At 41.7% G+C, this 20812-nt stretch overlaps 1 protein-coding gene across 1 annotated transcript in view; it reads right to left on the bottom strand.

The window, feature by feature from the left end:
• LOC311057472 (protein furry homolog-like) overlaps positions 1-20576 on the bottom strand; it is a gene marked incomplete at its 5' end in the record, with an annotated part of 29817 nt that extends 9241 nt beyond the window's left edge. The window contains 20 exon segments of the mRNA XM_084074429.1: positions 228-275; positions 505-557; positions 950-1037; positions 1900-2068; positions 4601-4741; positions 6886-7148; positions 8046-8214; positions 8589-8688; positions 9263-9417; positions 10046-10156; positions 11186-11346; positions 12115-12287; positions 13498-13689; positions 14811-14918; positions 15005-15137; positions 15283-15454; positions 16098-16184; positions 16305-16413; positions 16996-17099; positions 20547-20576. Coding sequence (XP_083930555.1) covers positions 228-275; positions 505-557; positions 950-1037; positions 1900-2068; positions 4601-4741; positions 6886-7148; positions 8046-8214; positions 8589-8688; positions 9263-9417; positions 10046-10156; positions 11186-11346; positions 12115-12287; positions 13498-13689; positions 14811-14918; positions 15005-15137; positions 15283-15454; positions 16098-16184; positions 16305-16413; positions 16996-17099; positions 20547-20576 — 2566 coding nt within the window.
• Between the last annotated feature and the right edge of the window lie 236 nt (positions 20577-20812).

Genomic DNA, 20812 nt, shown 5'->3' with positions numbered 1-20812 from the left:
ACCCTTGTTAAAATGGGCTGTCCAGACAAACCAGATATTTCATTGTGATTATCATACAAAGTGATGTCTCCTTGTATATAAAGTAGATTCCCCATCTAGAATGGTTTGATTCTGTTTACATCTAAGAGGATGCAATGAGATCTAGGATATATCAATATAAAGCAAAAATGACAATTCTATAAGCTTGCAGCATAAAGGGTTTAAGTGGTTAAAGTGTGTGTTCGTACTCTTCTCCTCTTCGTAGGAGCCTCCAGGCACCATCGCCGTTACCGTTACTCAGGATGTGGAAAAAAGAACCTGTGTTCCAATGGATCCAATGTAGTTATCATTTAGTCACAAGCTCTTTTCATTGGTTCAATATTTATAAAACCACACTATAATGGCAAAAATAGCCAATCTACAAGCTCTACAATGTGTCGCATCACGGCACGTTGTGAGCTTGTAGATAGGCTATTTTTGCTACTTTTCCGTGACACTGTAGTGTGAAATATGGAATGAAAATACCACAGAGAAACACGATTTCTGCCGACAGCAATGATGTAGAAAAAAGGATACATCTTAACAGGCAAGCAAAGGACATCCATTGACTGAGAACACATTTTCAATTTACGGTGACTTGAATTTAAAGTGACCTCATGACTCCTGATGCCTCAAAAATGTATCTTTCATGTAATGTAATGTCAGCTGCGTGAGTTATGGCTCAAACTCACCCTGCAAATTAAATCGGTGAGTTAAATGTTGCTCTAGGGGAATTATCACCGAATTACAATTTAACCCAAGCCACATTTGAGAGCTTTATTCTAGGTCATTTGGACTGCAAGGTAAGAGCAACCCAGTACAACACCAAAAAAGTAACTGCATGTGAACAGCAAGTATTTATGGCAGATAAAGGGCAAGCGTGATGCTGGTACCAGCCTTTAAAAAAAAAGGTCAGTGGATGTTTTTGTACCTGTCCTCTATATTCGGGTCTTTGATCTTGCTGTGGTCGTGATGACCGTCATTTCCTGGCACCATGGTATTGCTGCTGGAGGTTGTTCCTGAGAGGACAGATGAGAAAATGCACTGTCACCACCATCAAGGAATCATTGTGTATCATTTCTGACAGCGTGGTGAGTCCTGGGCCAGGTTGCACCATCTCATACTAAGTTGAAACGCAGCCTAGATCTAGCGTAAATGACTTGCAAGTAAAAACTTACATTACTAAAATAGTACAATTTAGGCATTTAGCAGACGCTCTTATCGAGGGCAGCGTACAAGTGCGAGACCGGAATAAGTGGAGTAAACATGAGCTCTTATCAGTAAACAAGGTAAATAATGACATAAATAGAGTACAGAGATAACAGTGTAGTGCCTCAGAGAAACTAGGATACGGGGTAAACAACAAACCAAGCATCGGTCTTGATAACATGCTATATAAATCATTCTTAACATTTGTGGAAGAGAAAAACTAATCTATGGAACAAAAACATGAGAACACGTGACCAAGATATGTACTAGCATCAATCATAAGAAAGGGTGGCAAGAAGGGGTACAGGGAGAGTACAGTGCTAGGAGTTGAGGAAGTGAGTGACTGCAGCAGAAAATTGCGAGTGAGTCGGCAGTTCTGACTGCAATGGGAAGGTTATTCCACAGTTTGGGAGCCAAGAAGGAGAAGAGTCTAGGACATTTTAGGGAAGGCTCGTACAGCAGTCCTGTGTTAGCTGATCTAAGTGAGCGGAAAGGGTTGCAAGGTTGGATCATGTCTCCAAGGTATGGAGGTGCCATGCTTTTGGTTGCCAGTGTTTTGTACTCAGGTGTAGGCAGCAACCGGAAAACAATGAAGGTAGCAGAAACGGTGGAGATATGTGAAAGTATTGGCTGGTTGAAGACTAGAGGTGCTGCAGCATTCTGGATCAGTACCTGAGGTGACTGAGGGAATCTTATAGCTGGAGGTGATACGGTAGTAGGGAGGGTTGTCCATGTGAGTGACGGCTGAGCTCACAGGGTCCGTCAGCTCCAGCTCACACATCAACTCCTCCAACAGCTGCATAGTCTTATCTCTGCCCAGGTACACCACCACTCGCTTCACCTGATGACCAACAAAAAGCACTCATTATAGGGTGATATGGAACTGTTAGTGAATAGGGTGCTATGGAACCGGTAGTGATCACACTGTATAGACCTATTTAGATGCCCTTTAATAGTTTGAAATCACCCGGATCAAGGTGATACACTGACAATGGGTGTTGCTAGTTCTGCAATGCTACATGTCTGTAATTAAAACATTTCAAGACATCACTGCCTTGTGTTGGTTGTGATGCAAGCTTTGCAGCCACTTCAAGGAGACTTCACTTTACAAACAACAGGAAAATAACATATTTTGAGTGATTTAGTGATGATTTTTGGTGGCAGGGGAACACATTGGAGGCTGCCAAATATGTAAAATGCATAATCGTTGGCACTCTAAACTGAAACAGTTATCTAGATCTTTGTTAGTCACATTTGCTATTGTTGGTAAAGATGAGAAAGAATTAGATCTTTGTCCAATTTGGCCAGAATTTCCCTTGAGTGTAGCCCAATTAACAGAGCTGGATTTCTGTTTTTACAAATCTGTGCATGTGCTAATGTCACAATCTCACTGGATATTTAGAATAATCCTAATACCATAAAAAAAATAAAAACTGACTTAACTGACTTATCCTACTATAATTCTAGTAACCTGACGGTGGGTGGGTGGATGGGGTCTTGGGTCTCCGATCAAACTGCGCATGCGTCGTTGTGTGCCAGGTTTCGCGAGAGAAACAAGCAGCGAGGTCTATGAAAACGAGGCCAAACCAAACGAACCCTATAACACCAACATTGGCCCTAAAGCGCTTACAATCGGCGGACATGGCAACACCGACGCCGACGCTACACCATAGACCCTGCCCACTCTCTGCTGTGGAAAGTAAACACTCCAGATTTGTTTCCCCACACACGATGCACATTAGCTCCATAAAGAACGGTTCTATGTCGTTCTCTTCCAGGATCGGGCGAACGTCCGCCAAGGCTCCGCTGTTTACCCTTTTGTATACATCGTATCCCAAAACTAATGGTAGATTCTGAACCGCACGGATGTTTAAGGTTTGGTCGCCTGCATAATATTTTAGGTCGCCAGCGAAACTACCCGTTTAAATCGCTTATTTAGTCAGCCTGTGGCCATGTTTCCCATTGTAGCCAAACCGGGAGCAGTAGTGGCAGCGGACGTAGGGTTTTTTTCCGGGTTGAATGGGAAACATGGCCACAGGCTGACTACATAGCCTGATAATAATGTCCAAAGCATGTCTGTGTATGTTTACATCCATTACTGTGTTGGCGTTAGTTGGGATTAATGTTTATTAGCCAAACCAACTTAATATGAGCCGTTAGCGTGATGCTAAGCTAACGGACGTTTGGCGCTAGCATGCGGCTAACGCTAATGCTAACGTCGTCATCGTGACTTAATCAACAATGTAAACATTTCATCAACAAACTTTTTGAACCTTACTGTGGTTAATATTATCAATGCTACCCAAGTAGTCCATTGAAAAGTATTATTTTGGTGTATTTTGTGTATTGTAACACTAACTTAATGGTAGCTGGGGCGACGCGTTGTTGGCTCATGGTTCAGAATGCCTCATGGCTATTGTAGTCATTTTCTGCTATTTCGGTTCTACTGTGATAGACAGTGCTACATTACCTGCTGTTTAATTGTGAATCATATATGCTATGAATATATGGTAATACAATGTTTATTGTCCTGTATTTCCAGGTTTATGACCTGTGTCATCTATGACCTGTGTGTCATCTGTGTGTCCAGTACTTTGTACTGTGTTGGTTAAAAATAAAACTACAAAAAGACAAAACACGAGTTGTGACAAAGACGTGTGATTCTCTGATTAATGTTGTTAGTGGTGTAAAATGCCATCAAAAAATATACTCAAGCCTGCTGCAGGGCAACAGAAAATAGCAAGCCTATTTTGCTATTTTATATAGCAAATTTTTATATATATATATATATATATATATATATATATATATATATATAGAGAACTATAACAACATAGTATTTATATATCCGTTTTTATATTTATATTTTGCTATATTAAAATAGCAAGCCTATATTGGTGCTATTTAATGTACTTATATACTGTTCTATGTTGGCATATAATTTGCAAATATTAAAGATTTGGAATTGTGTAGATTTCTTTCAGAGACATGTATGGACTGTTATATCTTGAACATTTATTCATTTCCACTTACCAGACACTTTTTTTATGGTAAAAATGAGCATAAAAAGCAAAATACAGAATTCAGAAATATTAAAATGGAAAAAAACAGAATTTGGGAAAAAAATAAAACGGATTTCATATGGCTCTTGCCGCGACGGGAGCGACCGGGGGGGGGGGGGGGGGGGGGGGTGCCACGACGGGACGCGCGCGGGGGAGAAACCGCGCGACAGGACGTGCATTAACCCCACGTTTGCAACGACTTTCGTCTGCGCCCTTCACCGGGTATGGTCTAGTTACCATAACCCATGCATGTAAATGCAGTCACTGTATATATGGGGCTATGGCTGTACAGTGTATACACAGTGACTTACATAGGGCAGAAGGCTGGGGTCACTGTTGACGCCCGACATGCTGATGAGAAAGTGCAAGATGATCTTGAGGTTCTTTGGCCAGCTGTCTGCCAACGTGGTCCACACGTTCTCTATCTCCGACCAGGCAAACTCATCCCCGTACTAGTAGGAAACACACACCACACATTTAATGTCATGCTTATTTATATTTCCGTATATTCCCTCATCCCCATCACCCACTCACATGCATACACGGACACACAACACAACTGTTAATAATCATGTTAAGCATGTATTGAAGCTGTAAACAGGATTTAGGCAAAGTGTTCCTTTAATCGCTACGCTGTATCCAACTGCTTCAATAACAACGCATCATTTTCTCCTAAATCTCTCATTCTGAAAGTAAACAATAGGAGCTGCTTTTGTTGGCAGTCGTTTCACACGCATCCAAACACGTATCACTCTTTCGCTTTGAGTAGGCACGATAAGAAATTACCGGAAGAAATCACAATGACACATTGTAGCCAGCAGCCTTCTACCTGGATCAATCTAGGCATGCAACAAACTCTTTCATTCTGAGTAGAGATGTATCACTCTTTCGCATTGAGGAGGCATGCATCAGTGTTTTACTTTGAGTACCCTGCCCCCAAAACACACACAAAACATTTCTTGTTGGATCAGATAAAGTGTAAATCAACTTGAATTATAAAGGTTAACGATAAAAAGTGTATTTATTCTGTAAATCAGTGCAAAGATTTTGATTAAAGTTTTTTCTTAGCATTGTATATAAACTAGAGTCTCTATAATATATAAAGCCATAATAGGAGATGTTCCCAATGGAGCTATGCCCAAATATGGAGTGTGTTGTCTGACCTCACTTGGGTCTCGTTGGGCGGTTATATAAAGCCATAATAGGAGATGTTCCCAATGGAGCTATGCCCAAATATTGAGTGTGTTGTAATTCTGCACGTTGTGGCGTGTCTTGTTAGTGACATTGATATGTTGTTTTTGTGTTTAGTCCCACACAGTGGCAGGTTTTTTTTGGGGGGTTTTGGGTTTAGAAATATATATATATATAGATAGATAGATAGATAGATATATTGATAAAGGTTATTATTAACCCATTGAGACCTGAAGCCGATTCTACATGTCTCCTAAATCTGAACAGTATTCTGACAAATGTATGTTTCTATGTCAGTGGTGCTCAATCTTTTTCATGTCAAGGACCCCCAAAATTATATGTATTTGGCCGCGGACGCCCATCAAAATATTTTGTTCCAGGGACCCCAGAGGCAACGATTTGAGTTAAAAATTTTCGCTTTAAAAAATATATATTCAAAGATTTGTACACATTTTCACGATTTTTCAAAAATAGCAGATCTACAAGCTCATAGCGCGGCACTCGGTGCCGCGCTATGAGCTTGTATATCTGCTATTTTTGAATAGCCCAAAGTGTAAAATAATGCTTTTTAGCTCAAATCAAAAAATGACACAGTTCCAATGGGTTAAAGTGTGTTCTCAATATTGTATTGTGAGAATATTTACCTGAATAATCAAATACAATAATAAGACAATAATACAACAATATATAATAACGAAAAAACATCACATGGATGCACCTGGGACGTATCATCAGTGTTGTAGCCTGGGGTCATAGGATGTTTCGGGTCTCGCAACATACACCCTCGCCCAGGTGACCCAGCCAGGGTTGATCAAGCCCCGACTTACGTCCCAGGTAGCTACCCACGGTCAGTCCTAAATAGGGAAAGACAGGGCCACTCAATACGCTTGTCCGAAACTACTCTGCCAGGAATGGGGGAGAGGAGAGGCTCTGGTACGTGGAGGGGCTAGGCTCTGTGGGTGGCCTCCTGGCCGGGCTCCTCCTCCGTCTCACCAGGTCCAGGACCTGAGCGTTGCACCAGACTCCCCCGCTCCAAACATTTCATTCTGGTGTGATGGTGTCTTGGCCCGTGGTGGTACTGCAGGCTCCCTTTGCGGCTTGCTTGAATGGCCCTCCTACAGGCCTCACCGTGGATTTGTTGGGCTTCTTCCTCACGGAAGACACAGACTGGGGCGCCAACCCAAACTGCTCCCGGATGCCGTCTACATTCCGGCTGTCACCCGTCTCTCCGGTGGTCACCAATCTATTCCTGGTTGTCACGTAGTCTATAAATTCCTATGAGCCACTATAAATAGAATAACTATAACGAAAAAACATCACATGGATGCACCTAATAAAATACAATAAAGTTTATGACTGGAGTTCATTGTAAATGTGAGTGTGTGTTGGGGTTATCGGCCTTCATCTTGGCGGTCATGAACATGAGGTTGTTGAGCACCATGGTGGTGGCGTGTGGCGAGCCCCAGCCCTCGCCGCGAAGCCACCGTCGACTGTTCATCATCATCATGTCGCGCTCGTGCGCGTCCTCCTCGTCGCCGGCCGACTCCTCGCCGCGCCGCGCCGCCGGCTTGAAGTCCACCAGCTCCACGTTGTTCATCCATGGCAGGAGGTAGTGCAGCATCACCTGTCGACCGCCAGGGTGAGCCGTCTGGATGCGCTGGCTCACCTCTGTGGGTACAAAGCCACAAGCCAGGGAGGAAGCAAGTCAGGGCCATGGCCAAAACTTTAACACAGTGGCTTGCACAGACATTTTGAGGGGCAGGTGCTCAAGTAAATTATCCTTTTTTTTGTTTACTTGGTCTGCTCTTTTTTCCCTCTACACCTATTCCTCTTTGCCAAAAATAGCCGATCTACAAGCCCACAACGCCTCGCAGCGCGAGGGGCTTGTAGATCTGCTATTTTTGGCTAAAGTTCTCCTCAGAAAAGGGATGCTAGATTTCGAGTGGTTATGTTAAAAAGAAAAATCATATCACATAAAGATTTGGTGGAACCCCCTGTAGTAACTCTGAGGACCCCCTGTTGAAGACCCCTGCTGTAAACAAAAAAAAAAAAACTTTTTTTCTTTTTTTCAAAAGGGCACTTCTGGTCAAGAGGGCAAAGGGCAGGTGCTCTAGCCCCACCTAGAGTCTATCTGTGCACGTCCCTGCTTTAACACCCACATTTAGCTGGACTGTCCAGGTTTTTCTTTTTGTAGCAGGGCCGGAGAGCAAATGAGGTTTCCATCTCAGTTCGATATCCCTGTCTAACTATATTTTGATTGATTGATAGCTTTTAACAGAGATTTTAATTGATACCTTTTAACAGAGTTTTTTGTGTTCTCCTTTTAGCTCAAATGTCTGACTGTACCTCCTGCTGTTTACATGTCTGTCAAATAGTAAGTATTCAATCAATACGTCAATTATTACATTAATAATGGTAGCAATATACGTAAGTACTTCTCAAATATAGCATATGTATTGAAAGAAAGAATCAATTCCTAATCTAATTTCTATATCTGCGTTGCTTATCCTTTTAAAAGGCGCAATCCAGGATCGTTTTTGATGAGTGTATAGTTGTGTGTGAGACCTGAGAAGATGGGTAGGGTGAGTTCTGGGTATGTCCTGGCCAGTTCCTCAGACAGCTGGTAGTAGGACACAGAGTAGAGGTGTGGCAGGGGTGAGGGTGGTGTCAGAATCCCATCTGTCCTCTGGATCTCCAGTTTGTGGGCATAACGGAAGAGCTTGGGCTCCAAGATCTGGATTTACACACAGCAGCAACAAAATGTGAATAAAAACTGCAACCTCCTGCATTTCATCGCTATGTGATGAGTTGTTTAAATGTGTTGCATTGATGTGACTATTCTAATATACGTTTCTTCCCTACACAGAGAGGGGTTATCTTCCTGAACCCAGTGCTGCTTTCCTCTCTATCCGGTGAGGTTTTTACCACCGGCAAAGATTTGTTTTAGACTGACAGAAAACTGTTTGTGTTAAACAAAGTTCTAGATGTTTATAGTGTTATTGTAACTGTGTTTAAGACAGAAAACATGCAGTACAACAAAGACTGCCAATAACACTCTGCCCAATGAACAACACGCTGCGGTTGAAATAATAAGTGTGCCCGACTGACCTGCAGCAGCTGCATGGCAACTTGGTAGATATCCCTGGATGAGTCGGCCGCCTTGAACAGGATGAGGTTCAGCAGCACCACAGTGTGAAACTGGTAATCCCTGGAGGGGAGGACAGATCACAGCCAGTCAAAAGCCAAGATATTCACAGTCTGTACAATGAGTCCCACTGTGACGTGTGTCACCAGCAGTGGTGGAAAGTAACTAAGTACATTTCCTCAAGTACTGTACTTAAGTACAATATTGAAGTATTTTTTTTACTTTACTGGAGCATTTCCAATTTTTCAGTACTTTTACTTCTACTCCATTACATCTCAGAGACAAATATTGTACGTTTACTCCACTACAATTATTTGAAAACTTTAGTTACTAGTTACTTTGTAGATTTTGATTATTATTACAAAACATCAGCCCTATTTGAACTTTGGATTTTTGAAAATAGCCGATCTACAAGCTCACAATTCGTTGCGATGCATTGTGAGCTGAAAACTTCTTCTGCATAATGACTACTTTCTACATTTGGTACTTTAAGTACATTTTGATGCCAAAACGTTTGTACTTTTACTCAAGTACATTTTGAATAACAGACTTTTACTTGTAACAGAGTGTTTCTACATTGCAGTATTGATACTTTTGCTTAAGTAAAACATTAGAGTACTTCTTCCACCACCAGTACCTGTTGTGAAAGACGTTGGCAATGGCTCTGAAGCAGCCGGCGGCCACGCGCCGGGAGCCTGTGTAGCAGCGGTCCACGGCCCAGAACATGAGGTTGCTCTGGTCTGGGTTCAGCTCTAACAGCAGCATCACGGCCTCACAGCCCAGCTGGTGCACCTAGAGGACGGGACCACAGCGCAGAGGAGCTTATTGGTAGCACACAATACACCACAAGACAATAAAACATCATCCGGTGCTAATCAGTAGCACACATACTGTACACACACCACAGCACAACAAACATTGCCTGTAACATTCACAAACACAAATGCACCATAGCACAACAAACGTTACCAATAACATTCACTAACAGGTACACCACAGGATAAAAAAAGTTCCCAGTAACATTCAGTAACACATAAAAGTTACTTGTAACATTTTGTGCTGTAATTGTTTTCCATTTACTCCATCTACTATCTTCTACTATCAGAGTTAACTTAACCCTCAGGATTTTACTGAGTAATTGAACAACACTTTTCAAATCCTAATAAAAAAAAAAAAAGAATCAAGGTCAAATTTGATCACATCTTAGATTAGAGAAACCTGTCTGCGCTGGAATCAGTATCATTCCTGGTAGGATTATGAATGACAACTTCTCTTGTACCAACCCCTCACTACTTCTAGCCAACCGGAAGCAGCATTTACACATCAAGATTCCAGAGTGCTACTGTAGGACAGGTATTACTGTACCTCCAAGCTCAAGTCATTGACAGTATAAAAGGAGAGACTGTGTGTAGGCCCTTACCTTCCTGTCCTGTGAGTCCAGGATGTTGTCCAGCCACTTGTAAAGGTATCCGTCAGACGAGAGACCCACGTTGTCGGCCACCGGTCCACAACATAACACTGCAGACATGGCCTGGCAGAGACACGGTTAGTTGGTACATCGGAACTACCATGTACAGAACATGTGCATGGTATTTAAATGATCTTTACATCAGGGCTGCATGATTTTATGATGTTCATTTTAATCATCCTTGTGATATGAATGAACTTGTGTGATATACACATTATGTCAGTATAACAGACGTCATCGCAACTCATGTAATTTGTCTCTAGTTATCTCTACAAACAGAACAATCCAAACAGACCAAAGATAAGAGAAAAGACAAAAAATAAACTAAAGAGCGCTATGGATGACGATGTGAGCAATAATATTATGGCACCGACTAACTACTTCGATACCTTCGAGTACAGAAAAATGCATTGTCATTCTGTACCAAATATCAATATCTAAAGCCTAATTTATGCTCTGCATAACTGATGTACAAGCTAACAATACATCATATGGCTAGACGTTCTTTTCACAAGGCATGCAGGAAAATCACTCTTACGTTAGGCTCAGAGGCGGAGCGGAGCTCATGTGAGCGTGTTGTTGTTTTATATAAAGGCTGAGACTACAGTGTGCAATAGATATACTGTATTTTAAGAGATCGCAAAAGTATCACTTCATCTTCTTTGTCAGGATCGATGCCAATAGTGCATGATATACACTGCAAAAAGCCATCATTACAAAGATCGGCAATACAATGAATTTGGTGAAACACGTACTGTACAATTAAGAACACTACGTTGCTCCATGTTTGAATAACAAGACGACGGTGCTATAAGAGAAGCTGCAGTACTGCAGCAAAAACTGACATTTCCATTTAACTTGAGCTTCTCACTGTACTGTATTCTGTATGAAATGACTAATACGTTATCAGACGTTAAATGTTACCTTTTGTTGAATAAATGTTTTAAAACAGGCAATTTGTTTTTAACAAAGTCACGGCAATGCTTGCCAGTGAGACAGCAAGTCTGCTGTGAGCTTGTAGATCTGCCGTTTTGACTATATTTGAACATTTTTGACGATTGTCGTCTATAATGACATGCCCAAAAATGGTACCTTGAGTGCACAGTATTGATGGCGGTTGATCTGCATGTTGCGGTCGCTGTAGCGGTCCAGGGGGGTGAACATGATGCTGAAGGGACCGGCCCAGTGGCTGAACAACATGAACAGACTGTGTCTCAAGGACTGTTGGGGGAAGATGGTCCTCCGCTGATGCACTGAAACAAAACAACCACATAATAGTACATGTGAGAGGTCATCCCCCAAGACAGAATGCTTGCCACAGAATCTTTAGAATAGCAATCTATCTATCATTACAGAATTGTCTAAAAACAGACAAAAAGGGAAAAAAGGAAAAGTCCCTCAAAATCCGAAAATCCGATGGAGAGGGTGTGTGTGTTTGTGTGTGTGTGTGTGTGTGTGTGTGTGTGTGTGTGTGTGTGTGTGTGTGTGTGTGTGTGTGTGTGTGTGTGATACTGTATGTCTCATAAAAAATGACAATCTCTACTGACAATATTGTCAGTAGAGATTATTTGTCATTTATGAATTCAATAAACATTTCATCAAAGTACAAATACCTCAAACTCTTGCTAAACGGGACGTTAATTTATGCACACAATGCTAATTCATAGACCAATTAATTCATAAACGAGTGTTCCCCAAGGAAAGGAAAAAAAAAAGTAAAGACAAATAGGAACAGATAAGCAAGAAAGGATAAAGCTTTAGCACCACAGAAAAATGTGGTACATTTCCTAAACTGATATTAATCACATTAACAACATAAATCACAATAATTAACACTATAGACTTGGCGGGAAAGAGCCCTATAAATGACCCAGACGGGGGGTGTAAAAGATTATGAACTACACATCTTGGCCAAATAAAAGTTTTAAAAAAAAAGAAAAGGAAAAAGCTATCATCTAACACAGCTCACTGTACAAGAATGGAGTGAGCCAAACAGACATAGATGGATGAGACAGATGTACCTGGAACATTCTGAATGATATTGGCCACCAGGGCACTGAAGTGACAGCGGATGTCCCGCAGCGTGTCAGAGTCCTTGTCGTTCTCGGCCTCCAGCAGCTGTCGGCTCAGATCAACATACTCCAAGAGCGTGCTGTTCAGAGAGTGGCTGTCCCCATACAGACCTCCACTGGCTCTGCATCCACACACAACACACAGTAAGAACGGCAGCCTTGTCTTTCGAAACAACATTGTTATAGATACTAATGCGCTAATACAGGGGTCTTCAACAGGGGGTCCGGGACCCCTAGGGGGTCCTCAGAGCTACTATAGGGGGTCCGCCAAATCTTTGTGTAATAGGATTTAGGTTTTTTTACATTAACCACTTGAACCCTAGAATTCCTTTTCTGAGAGGAACATTAGCCGAAAATAGCAGATCTACAAGCTCTCAACGCCTCGCGCTGCGAGGCGTTGAGAGCTTGTAGATCTGCTATTTTTGGCAAAGAGGCTATAGATGTAGAGGGAAAAAAGAGCAGACTAAGTAAAAAAAAACTTTTATCTGAAACACAATTTTATGCAATATAGAGTAGGGGGTCCCTGCTTCATCTCTCTCTCAGCTAGGGGGTCCTTGGCCTGAAAACGTTGAAGACCCCTGCGCTAATATATACCACCGGTTCTCAACCTTTTCAGGCTGTGACCCCCCCAAAAAAAACATATTTGAACTGGTGAGTTGAGGCACTGGGAGTTGAGGCATTAAATTTAGTTTGACTCGGTTCCACAGATAAATATTTTGAAAATAGCAGATCTACAAGGTCACAACGCCTCACGTTGTAGATCGGCTATTTTCAAAATGTTTGCATCTTTCTTATATTATATTGTTAAACTTTGACCAGTTTGTATACAGTATTTTATGTAATAATGGTATTTTTTCTTTTCTTTCTTTCTTTTTTTTTCTCCAGGTATTAAAAAGGTCTTAAAAGTCCTTAAATTGTCACTTCACTGTCATCTGGGGACCCGCCCCCCAAATCCTATGAGGACCCCCCCGGGGACCCGACCCACAGGTTGAGAACCACTGATTTACACCGCCTTACACTGGTGTTGCACGCTGGAAATAGTAGATCTACAAGCTTGAAGATCTGCTATTTCCGACAAGGTATGAATCAGGCTTTACACAGAACGCTTAGGGCTGTCACGATTACAAATTTGAGTTCACGATTAATGGTTAGTAAACAAATAATTGTGTTTTTGGCATAGAACATTGGAATTTTAGGCCTCATAATAAATAATGCACAGTGCAGATATTATGAAGAATAACTTAAATATACAAATAAATTACATATTTATCATAAATGATCAGAAATGACATATTTATAATTATATAGGGTTAGGGTTAGGGTTAGGGTCACTGGCTGATGAGCTGCAGCAGCATTTTGACGGCATTGTCCAACAGCGTGGGATGGACGTCCGTCACCTCGCGTACAATGAAGTAGACGAAGCCTGACAGGACGTCCTCGCGCCACTCCGGGAAGTCCACCATCAGGGCCTGTAGGGTGGTGAAGGCCAGGCCACGCAGCTCCTCGTCCATGTGGATGGTCAGTCTGGGAGAGGGGAGGGAGAGAGACCGCCCCGTTTACACCTGTTGTTAGCCACATGAAACCTAGCATCGCTAGTGGACCAAGTATAGAGAGAGACCCTGGGACCCTAATCAAATTTAAGTGGTTAATATGCTACCTTTACAAATATTTCCTGCTAGCTTAAATTACAACGCAAACATGTTAGTGACCACCTTCTGAAGCAGCATTCAGTTTTTATGTACCACATATATGGAACAAAGTCCCAGAAAAGAGCAGGTCTGCTACAACTCTGTTCTTTTAACTACCTTTTATTGAGATTTTTGATTCATGTCATTCATTATTCTCTTTATTCTTATTTTCTATACTCAATGCTTAATCGTATTCAAATGCCCTTTTATAATGTGCTTCTTTTGCACTTTGTTTGAATACTCTTAATGTTTTGTATAGAGCACTTTGAACAGCCTTGTTGATAAGTGCTGTATAAATAATCATTGCTGTTGGGCAGAAACCTTGTATTTTCAAATTTCAACCTTTTGTTTTTTCGTAAGTGAATGCCCTACTTCGCCATACAACAGTGTCACACAAAAGTCACAAAAATAGCTTATCTACAAGCTCACAACACATTGCGATGTGACATGTGTGCTTGTAGATCTGTTATTTTTGTGTTTTACTAATATATAACTAATATAATAATTAGAACACAGATTATTTTTTCTATTTACTGAAAAGTAACGCTTTTGGACATAATAAGGTTTCCACAGCGACAAAATCGCACATGAAGTGTTAATACAGCCAGTGGTCCAGGAATGTGTAGACTGTTAAACTCCAGTGCATTTTCATTTTATCCAAAAGTTTTTCCAACAGATTTTCAGATATAACTTAAAGAAAACAAAATCTAATTTGTCAGAAATTGTAAGAATAAAATAAACTAACATTTTCTTTCAAGATTTCAGAAATGAAAGAAAAACACACGTGAGCCACTATTATCACTATTTTTGAAATAGGACTTATTCCGACTAATTCATAATGTATTTTTGTACATTTGGGTCCCAGGGGAGACACCAAATTCCTCTTTTGGGTCTCGAGCTGAACACATTTGGCAACCCCTGGCATAAAAGGAGGGGGAGAGAGGAAGGGGTTCTTACTTGGCCAGAAGCTCTATGAGGTCGTGTCTGCTCATGCCGTCCGGGATCAGTCTGGGGATGGCCGCCACGCACGTCCGGAACAGATCGAACTTCGGCTTTCTCTCACCCCTGGAACACGTCAAATGGATTATGGATTATTATGGATTACGAGCCCTGGGAACGAGACAGTTCAAGCATGGTAGAAGGTAACGTACGTGATCATGTCCTCTGGCTCCTTGTTGGACATCTGCACGTTGGTCATGCTCATGGACCGCCCCACCTCCTTGTCCAGGTGACGAAGGATGTTATCTAAGGCTTTCCTCACTTGTGGGTAGTACAGCGACATGCCTGCAAATTGAATTTAATACATTTCATTACATTAACACAGCAGAAGCCAAAAAGTGTTCATTTATCCATTCGTAACTCAGAGAGCATACAAATGGACTGCTATGCACATAGATTGTATTCCATGTCGCCCAGCACTAAGGCCTACCTATGACCTTGGCCTCTTCGTCTGTGAGGGTGGTGTTGAGGAAGATCTTTTTGACTCGCAGGGTGTTCCCAGACGGCATGATGACCCCTGTGGTCGGCATGGGGGGCTCTCCATCCTTCTGCTGCAGGCTGTCTGCAATCACCAGGAAGGCACGCAGGCCGATGTTCATCCGCTGAGGACACACAAAAGGGCAGACGGACAGTGAGAGGGGATAATAGACTTGGACAAGACCTCTCACTGAGAGAACAGTCGCAGTTTAGTCGTTATGCCAAATCACTCATGTAGTCTCTGTTGACAACTACTGTTTGGTCTTGGGAAGGGTGTAAACAACCACAATCTTCCAATACATGTGACGTCGCCAGCTGCTTCTTTTCACCTGACAGAGCAGAGTTTCACTGGGAGGGCATAACTCGTGTGGAGTTCCCAGTTCCGCTTCCTTGCTGAACAGCAGACACAAACCTGTAGGAGTCGCTAGTCCAGTGACAGATATCCCCCTCCCTGCCTGGCTTCCCACCACAAACACGGACAATTGCGCTCATTGGAATTGGAATGCCCAGCCAATGCCGGATGCCCTGTGGAGGAGTCAAACCCCTACTCTCCACACTGGTTTACAGGAACTTTACCCCTGCGCCACCCAGAGGCCAAGAGCCTCATCAACAAATGAGGAATGATCCTGAACTATCCTGTCAAATCTTTTGCTTGGAGGGGTGCATCTTTATTCCCTTATCGTTTTGTTGTGTCAACACAAATAGCACAGAGAGAGAGAGAGATAGAGAGAGCGAAAGTGATGTATATTCAATCTTTACTCATTTTACCTCTGGGTTGATGGTGAAGGTCTTGTGAGATTTGCCCACGCACAGCAGGTCGTAAATAATCTCCTTCATAGCAAAGTCCAGCCGTTCCTGAGCGAGGACATGTGAACAGACCAGCGATCATTTTAGTTCATCCTTAGTTTTAAGCCTCAGCTGTTCACAATCCAGGTACGTTGGTTAAGAGACAAGAAAATGGGCGTCCTACTGTACCTGAGCTATGAATTGGATGATCTTGACGAAGATATTGAGCGGCGTGTCCCGGGGAACCACGCTGCGAGAACCTTTGGGGAAAAGTGCTGAAACGATGCTGAGTAATCGACTGCGAAACAAGGAGAGAACGATGTGTTCAATGGTGAACAATCACATCCTTTCCATAGTATCTGATACATGAAGCCTGATTTCTACATCGTACGACGGTGTCGCATGGCAAATAATTGCCAATCTACAAGCTCACCATCCCACTGAGCAATAGTCGTCTATTAGACGTCCGTCTAAAACAGGGTTATAATTGGTCTACTGGTGAAAGTTTTTTAGCGGTCTAGGCTTAGCCTAGACGTTGATTAGCTGTTTTTTAAACGTCTATTTATAGACCGTCTATATTATAGACGTTGAAATGACGTCTATAATATAGACGGTCTATAAATAGACGTTTAAAAAACAGCTAATCAACGTCTAGGCTAAGCCTAGACCGCTAAAAAACTTTCACCAGTAGACCAATTATAACCCTGTTTTAGCCTACCCCTTAGACGTATTTTAGACGTCTAATAGACCAAAAAATGCTCAGTGGGATGCGTTGCGATGCGTTGTGAGCTTGTAGATTGACAATTTTCGAGTGTGTGACAACGTCACATGACGGTGCTTAAATGAAGCACCAGGGCGCGTTGCGCTAGTAAACACTGACCTCTGCGTGACCGTGTTGCTCTCACACTTGATTCTGATGATGTAGACCCACAGCAGTCTGTAGAGCGACTCCAGCGCCACACGGGACATCTTGGGATCTTTGTTCTGCCGATCAGAGACACAAGATTAAGAACCTCGACATATTACAGCTGGACATTATTACTCACCTGTGACATTAAATAGGTCTGATGTAGTCAGTTACATGTCTTCCGGAGCAGCTGATCATGGTCAACACAATAACTAGTTTTCAGCCGCAGTGTAGGAGACATTTGAGTCACTGATGGATGACTGAACTCCCCACAATCTGTTAATAACTAAACTTCTGGTTTATTTAAATGCTTGTTTTGGGCATTGACGCATGATTTTCGTGACCTTAGGGTAGTGTAGAAAAGTTACGAAAATTTAGAAGGGTGCATTTTTGTTCCCTCTGTGTAAAAACCTGGGGGCATTTTATTACAATTATTCTGTGTGTGAAGAGTGGGTGGCATTACTTCATCTTAAAGTAATGCAATTTTTTAAGCCAGGACCTGGCCCTGAAAGTGTAATTTAATAACATATTAGCCTATTCATTTCAGCAGAAACTATTGTGGGAAATCTTTGTCCTCCTTCCCTGGATTTCAGGGGCATTGTTCGATTTGACTCTGTAATATGATGCAATAGGAAGGACCAAAACATATCACTTTTACCCTACCTTTAATATTACAGTGATATCTATGGAAGAATACAGACTATATACACACATCACTGCTACACACATACCATTGATAGTATAGTATAAATGTATACAGACTATATACATCACTGCAACATAACATAGTACATGGTAGTGTAATATTAGCTGCTATCTATAGAAGAATACATAATATTATACATAGCAGCATCAATGTTACAGTGCTGTGGGCATGCCATTACATAAAAATAATTTAAATGTTTTTCCAAATATAAAAAAAAACAGCAGATCTACAAGCTCACAGTCAATGAAGAATAATTACTACAGTAAAGCTACTGTACAGAGGTCCCCTTCACACAAATACCCTCCACCAAGTGTATGTATGTGGACTGAATATGAAATTAAATGTATGTGTGCAATCATTTCATTTACACAAGTATATTATGGTATATGTACTGTATGCCCATGGTTCTCAAAGTGGGGTCCGGGGACCCCCAGGGGGTCCCAGCTAAATGATGGGTAGGAACCAAATGGACCCTTATGGGTCTGTAACTCTGAGAGTTAAATCTAGCATTGATTTTACAATATAAATTGGGGTCCCAGGCATATAAATGCCATTAAATGTGGGTCCGTAGCCCTAATGCATGTTAAACTGGGGGTCCTTGAAATTAAAATGGTTGAGAATCACTGCTAGAGCCGTAAAAAGCCTTCTCTTATGGGGGTCCCTGGCATATCTTTTCAAATGGGGGTCCGCGGGCTAATAAGTGTCAATTTGGGGGTCCTTGACATGAAAAAGTTTGAGAACCACTGCTGTATGCTACTACCGTCTGTGTAAACTTCCTTTCAATGCATCAACCTCATGGAGACAAATACCCGACATGTACAAACACACTTGGCAATAAGCATTGTTCTGATTGTGTTTCTGGAGTATTTATCCTGTATTAGTAGTACAGTAGTAGTATTATCTAACCATGATGTAAGCAGCATCAGCACTAACCAGGTGATCAAATAATGAATGAGGAGGAAATGGATTCAAGCAGACGTTGATTATGGGGTGATGGGGTCTACTTTAATATCAAACTCTCTACATGTGTCTTTATTAGCCTTAGAGCAAGACTATCCTATGTGTTTTATCCAGTCTGACTTTTACTTTCATATCTATTAGAGTCTTAGCTCCACCCCCTCAGTTTAACCTGGAATGTCACCAGTAAAGCCTGTATTTCTCTGAACATGTACAATAGAAAATATAAGGTGCTTTCCCCAAATGTTAACTAGGGCAGTGGTTCTCAACCTGGGGGTCGCGACCCCCAGGGGGGTCGCCAAATAATTTGGGGGGGTCACCAGATTTTTTTGGTGAATTTGAAAAAAAAAAAAAAAAAAAAAAAAAGTTTTTTTTTTTTACAAAATATTTTTTATGTTATCATTAATTCATGTTTTATCAGTTAATTTACTCAATTTACCCACTTTTTGCAAAAATGTTTTGATAATAAACAATTATCACATAACCTATTATAATTAAATAACCTTCGCACACGCGAACGGGACCGCGCGCGTGCACGCGGGGGGTCGCGGGAAATAATATCATTATTTTGGGGGTCGCGGCCTGAAAAGGTTGAGAACCCCTGAACTAGGGGTCCGGAGTGTTTGTGTAATGTATTAGTCCATATGTTTCAATTAAGAAGTGTTTTAATCCCGTCTGTGGCCGATTCTGTCGGAAGTTCCCAATGGGCAATAGTGACGGTATGAAAATCTAGTCTAAAGTTAGTCAAAAACCCATCCGCTTGCGTTAAAATAAATTCTTTCTGACACCAGCAGGGGTTAAACAGTGAAACTACAGGCCATTCATATGAACTGTCCCACAAATACAGGGGTTTTGGCCCAGAAGTTCCTCGCCCCTCCCGTTTCTAGATTCATCAAACTCCATTTGAACCATGTTAGATTCATCAAACTCCATTGTAACCATGTTAAAGGGCTATATTATTTTATTTAGATGTTAAAATGACCACAAACATGTTTGAGAGTGAAGTATCCCTTTAATATTTTAGCTGGGGACCCCCTGGAAGCCCCTCAAGGACCCCTGGACCCCACTTTGAGAACCACTGACTTAAATACAAATAAAAGTAGACAAAAACACAACAATACACCGCAGGAAGAGTGGGCACTAAGGAGGAGAGTGGGCACTAAGGAAGAGTGGGCACTAAGGAGGAGAGTGGGCACTAAGGAAGAGAGTGGGCACTAAGGAAGAGTGGGCACTAAGGAAGAGAGTGGGCACTAAGGAAGAGAGTGGGCACTAAGGAGGAGAGTGGGCACTAAGGAAGAGAGTGGGCACTAAGGAAGAGAGTGGGCACTAAGGAAGAGAGTGGGCCCTAAGGAAGAGAGTGGGCACTAAGGAAGAGTGGGCATCTCCATGTTTAATTGGACGAATTTGTTAAATGTTCTTAAAGTATACATGATGTGAACATGCAGGTACATCATTATAATAATAATAATAATAATAATAATAATAATAATAATAATAATAATAATAATAATGTATACATTACATCATTATCAGACCTACACTTATCATTCAACTTCTTATTTATGCCCAAAATGACTGAGTATACAGGTTTTGTAGCGATTTGTAGCCAATTATAGAAATATTGTGCCTTAATGGTCGAATGTTCCAGCATCCTCTAATCATGTTTAATTACATTACTTCCTGATTATTAACTATTTACATTTCTGTGGGGGTAAATGAACCAGTTTAACATGTTAGTGCCCAGTCTCTCTAGTACCCAGTCCCCTTAGTGCCCAGTCTTCCTGTTAGCACAGCTAGCATTAGCTGAGTAATGCTATCTTTAGCTGTATGTATGTATGTTATTGTTAATACATAAACTCACCTCCTCCATCAAACTGCCGTCCACCTCCATTATTCCGTACATTTAGAGTTAATATTAACTGTTATAAATGTTCTTTAATCTGATCATTAAAGTGATTTCAATGCTTTCTGCTCTCTCTGCTGCTCCTTCACTTGCAGTTGTCGCTTTAGATGACGTCATCAAACGGCGTGCGTGTAGTTTTATAGCAGAGAGCTCTACGCGTCAAGAGGTAACGGTTTAATATACGGAGTAGCACTGCCTTCCTCGGGCCACATGTGTGTACTGCA

The sequence above is a fragment of the Gymnoscopelus microlampas genome, assembly GCF_963454915.1.
Source record: "Gymnoscopelus microlampas genome assembly, chromosome: 12".
Taxonomy (NCBI): Eukaryota; Metazoa; Chordata; class Actinopteri; order Myctophiformes; family Myctophidae; genus Gymnoscopelus; species Gymnoscopelus microlampas.
Note: the sequence above shows the minus strand (reverse complement) of the source record. Positions and strands in the feature narration are given on the sequence as shown.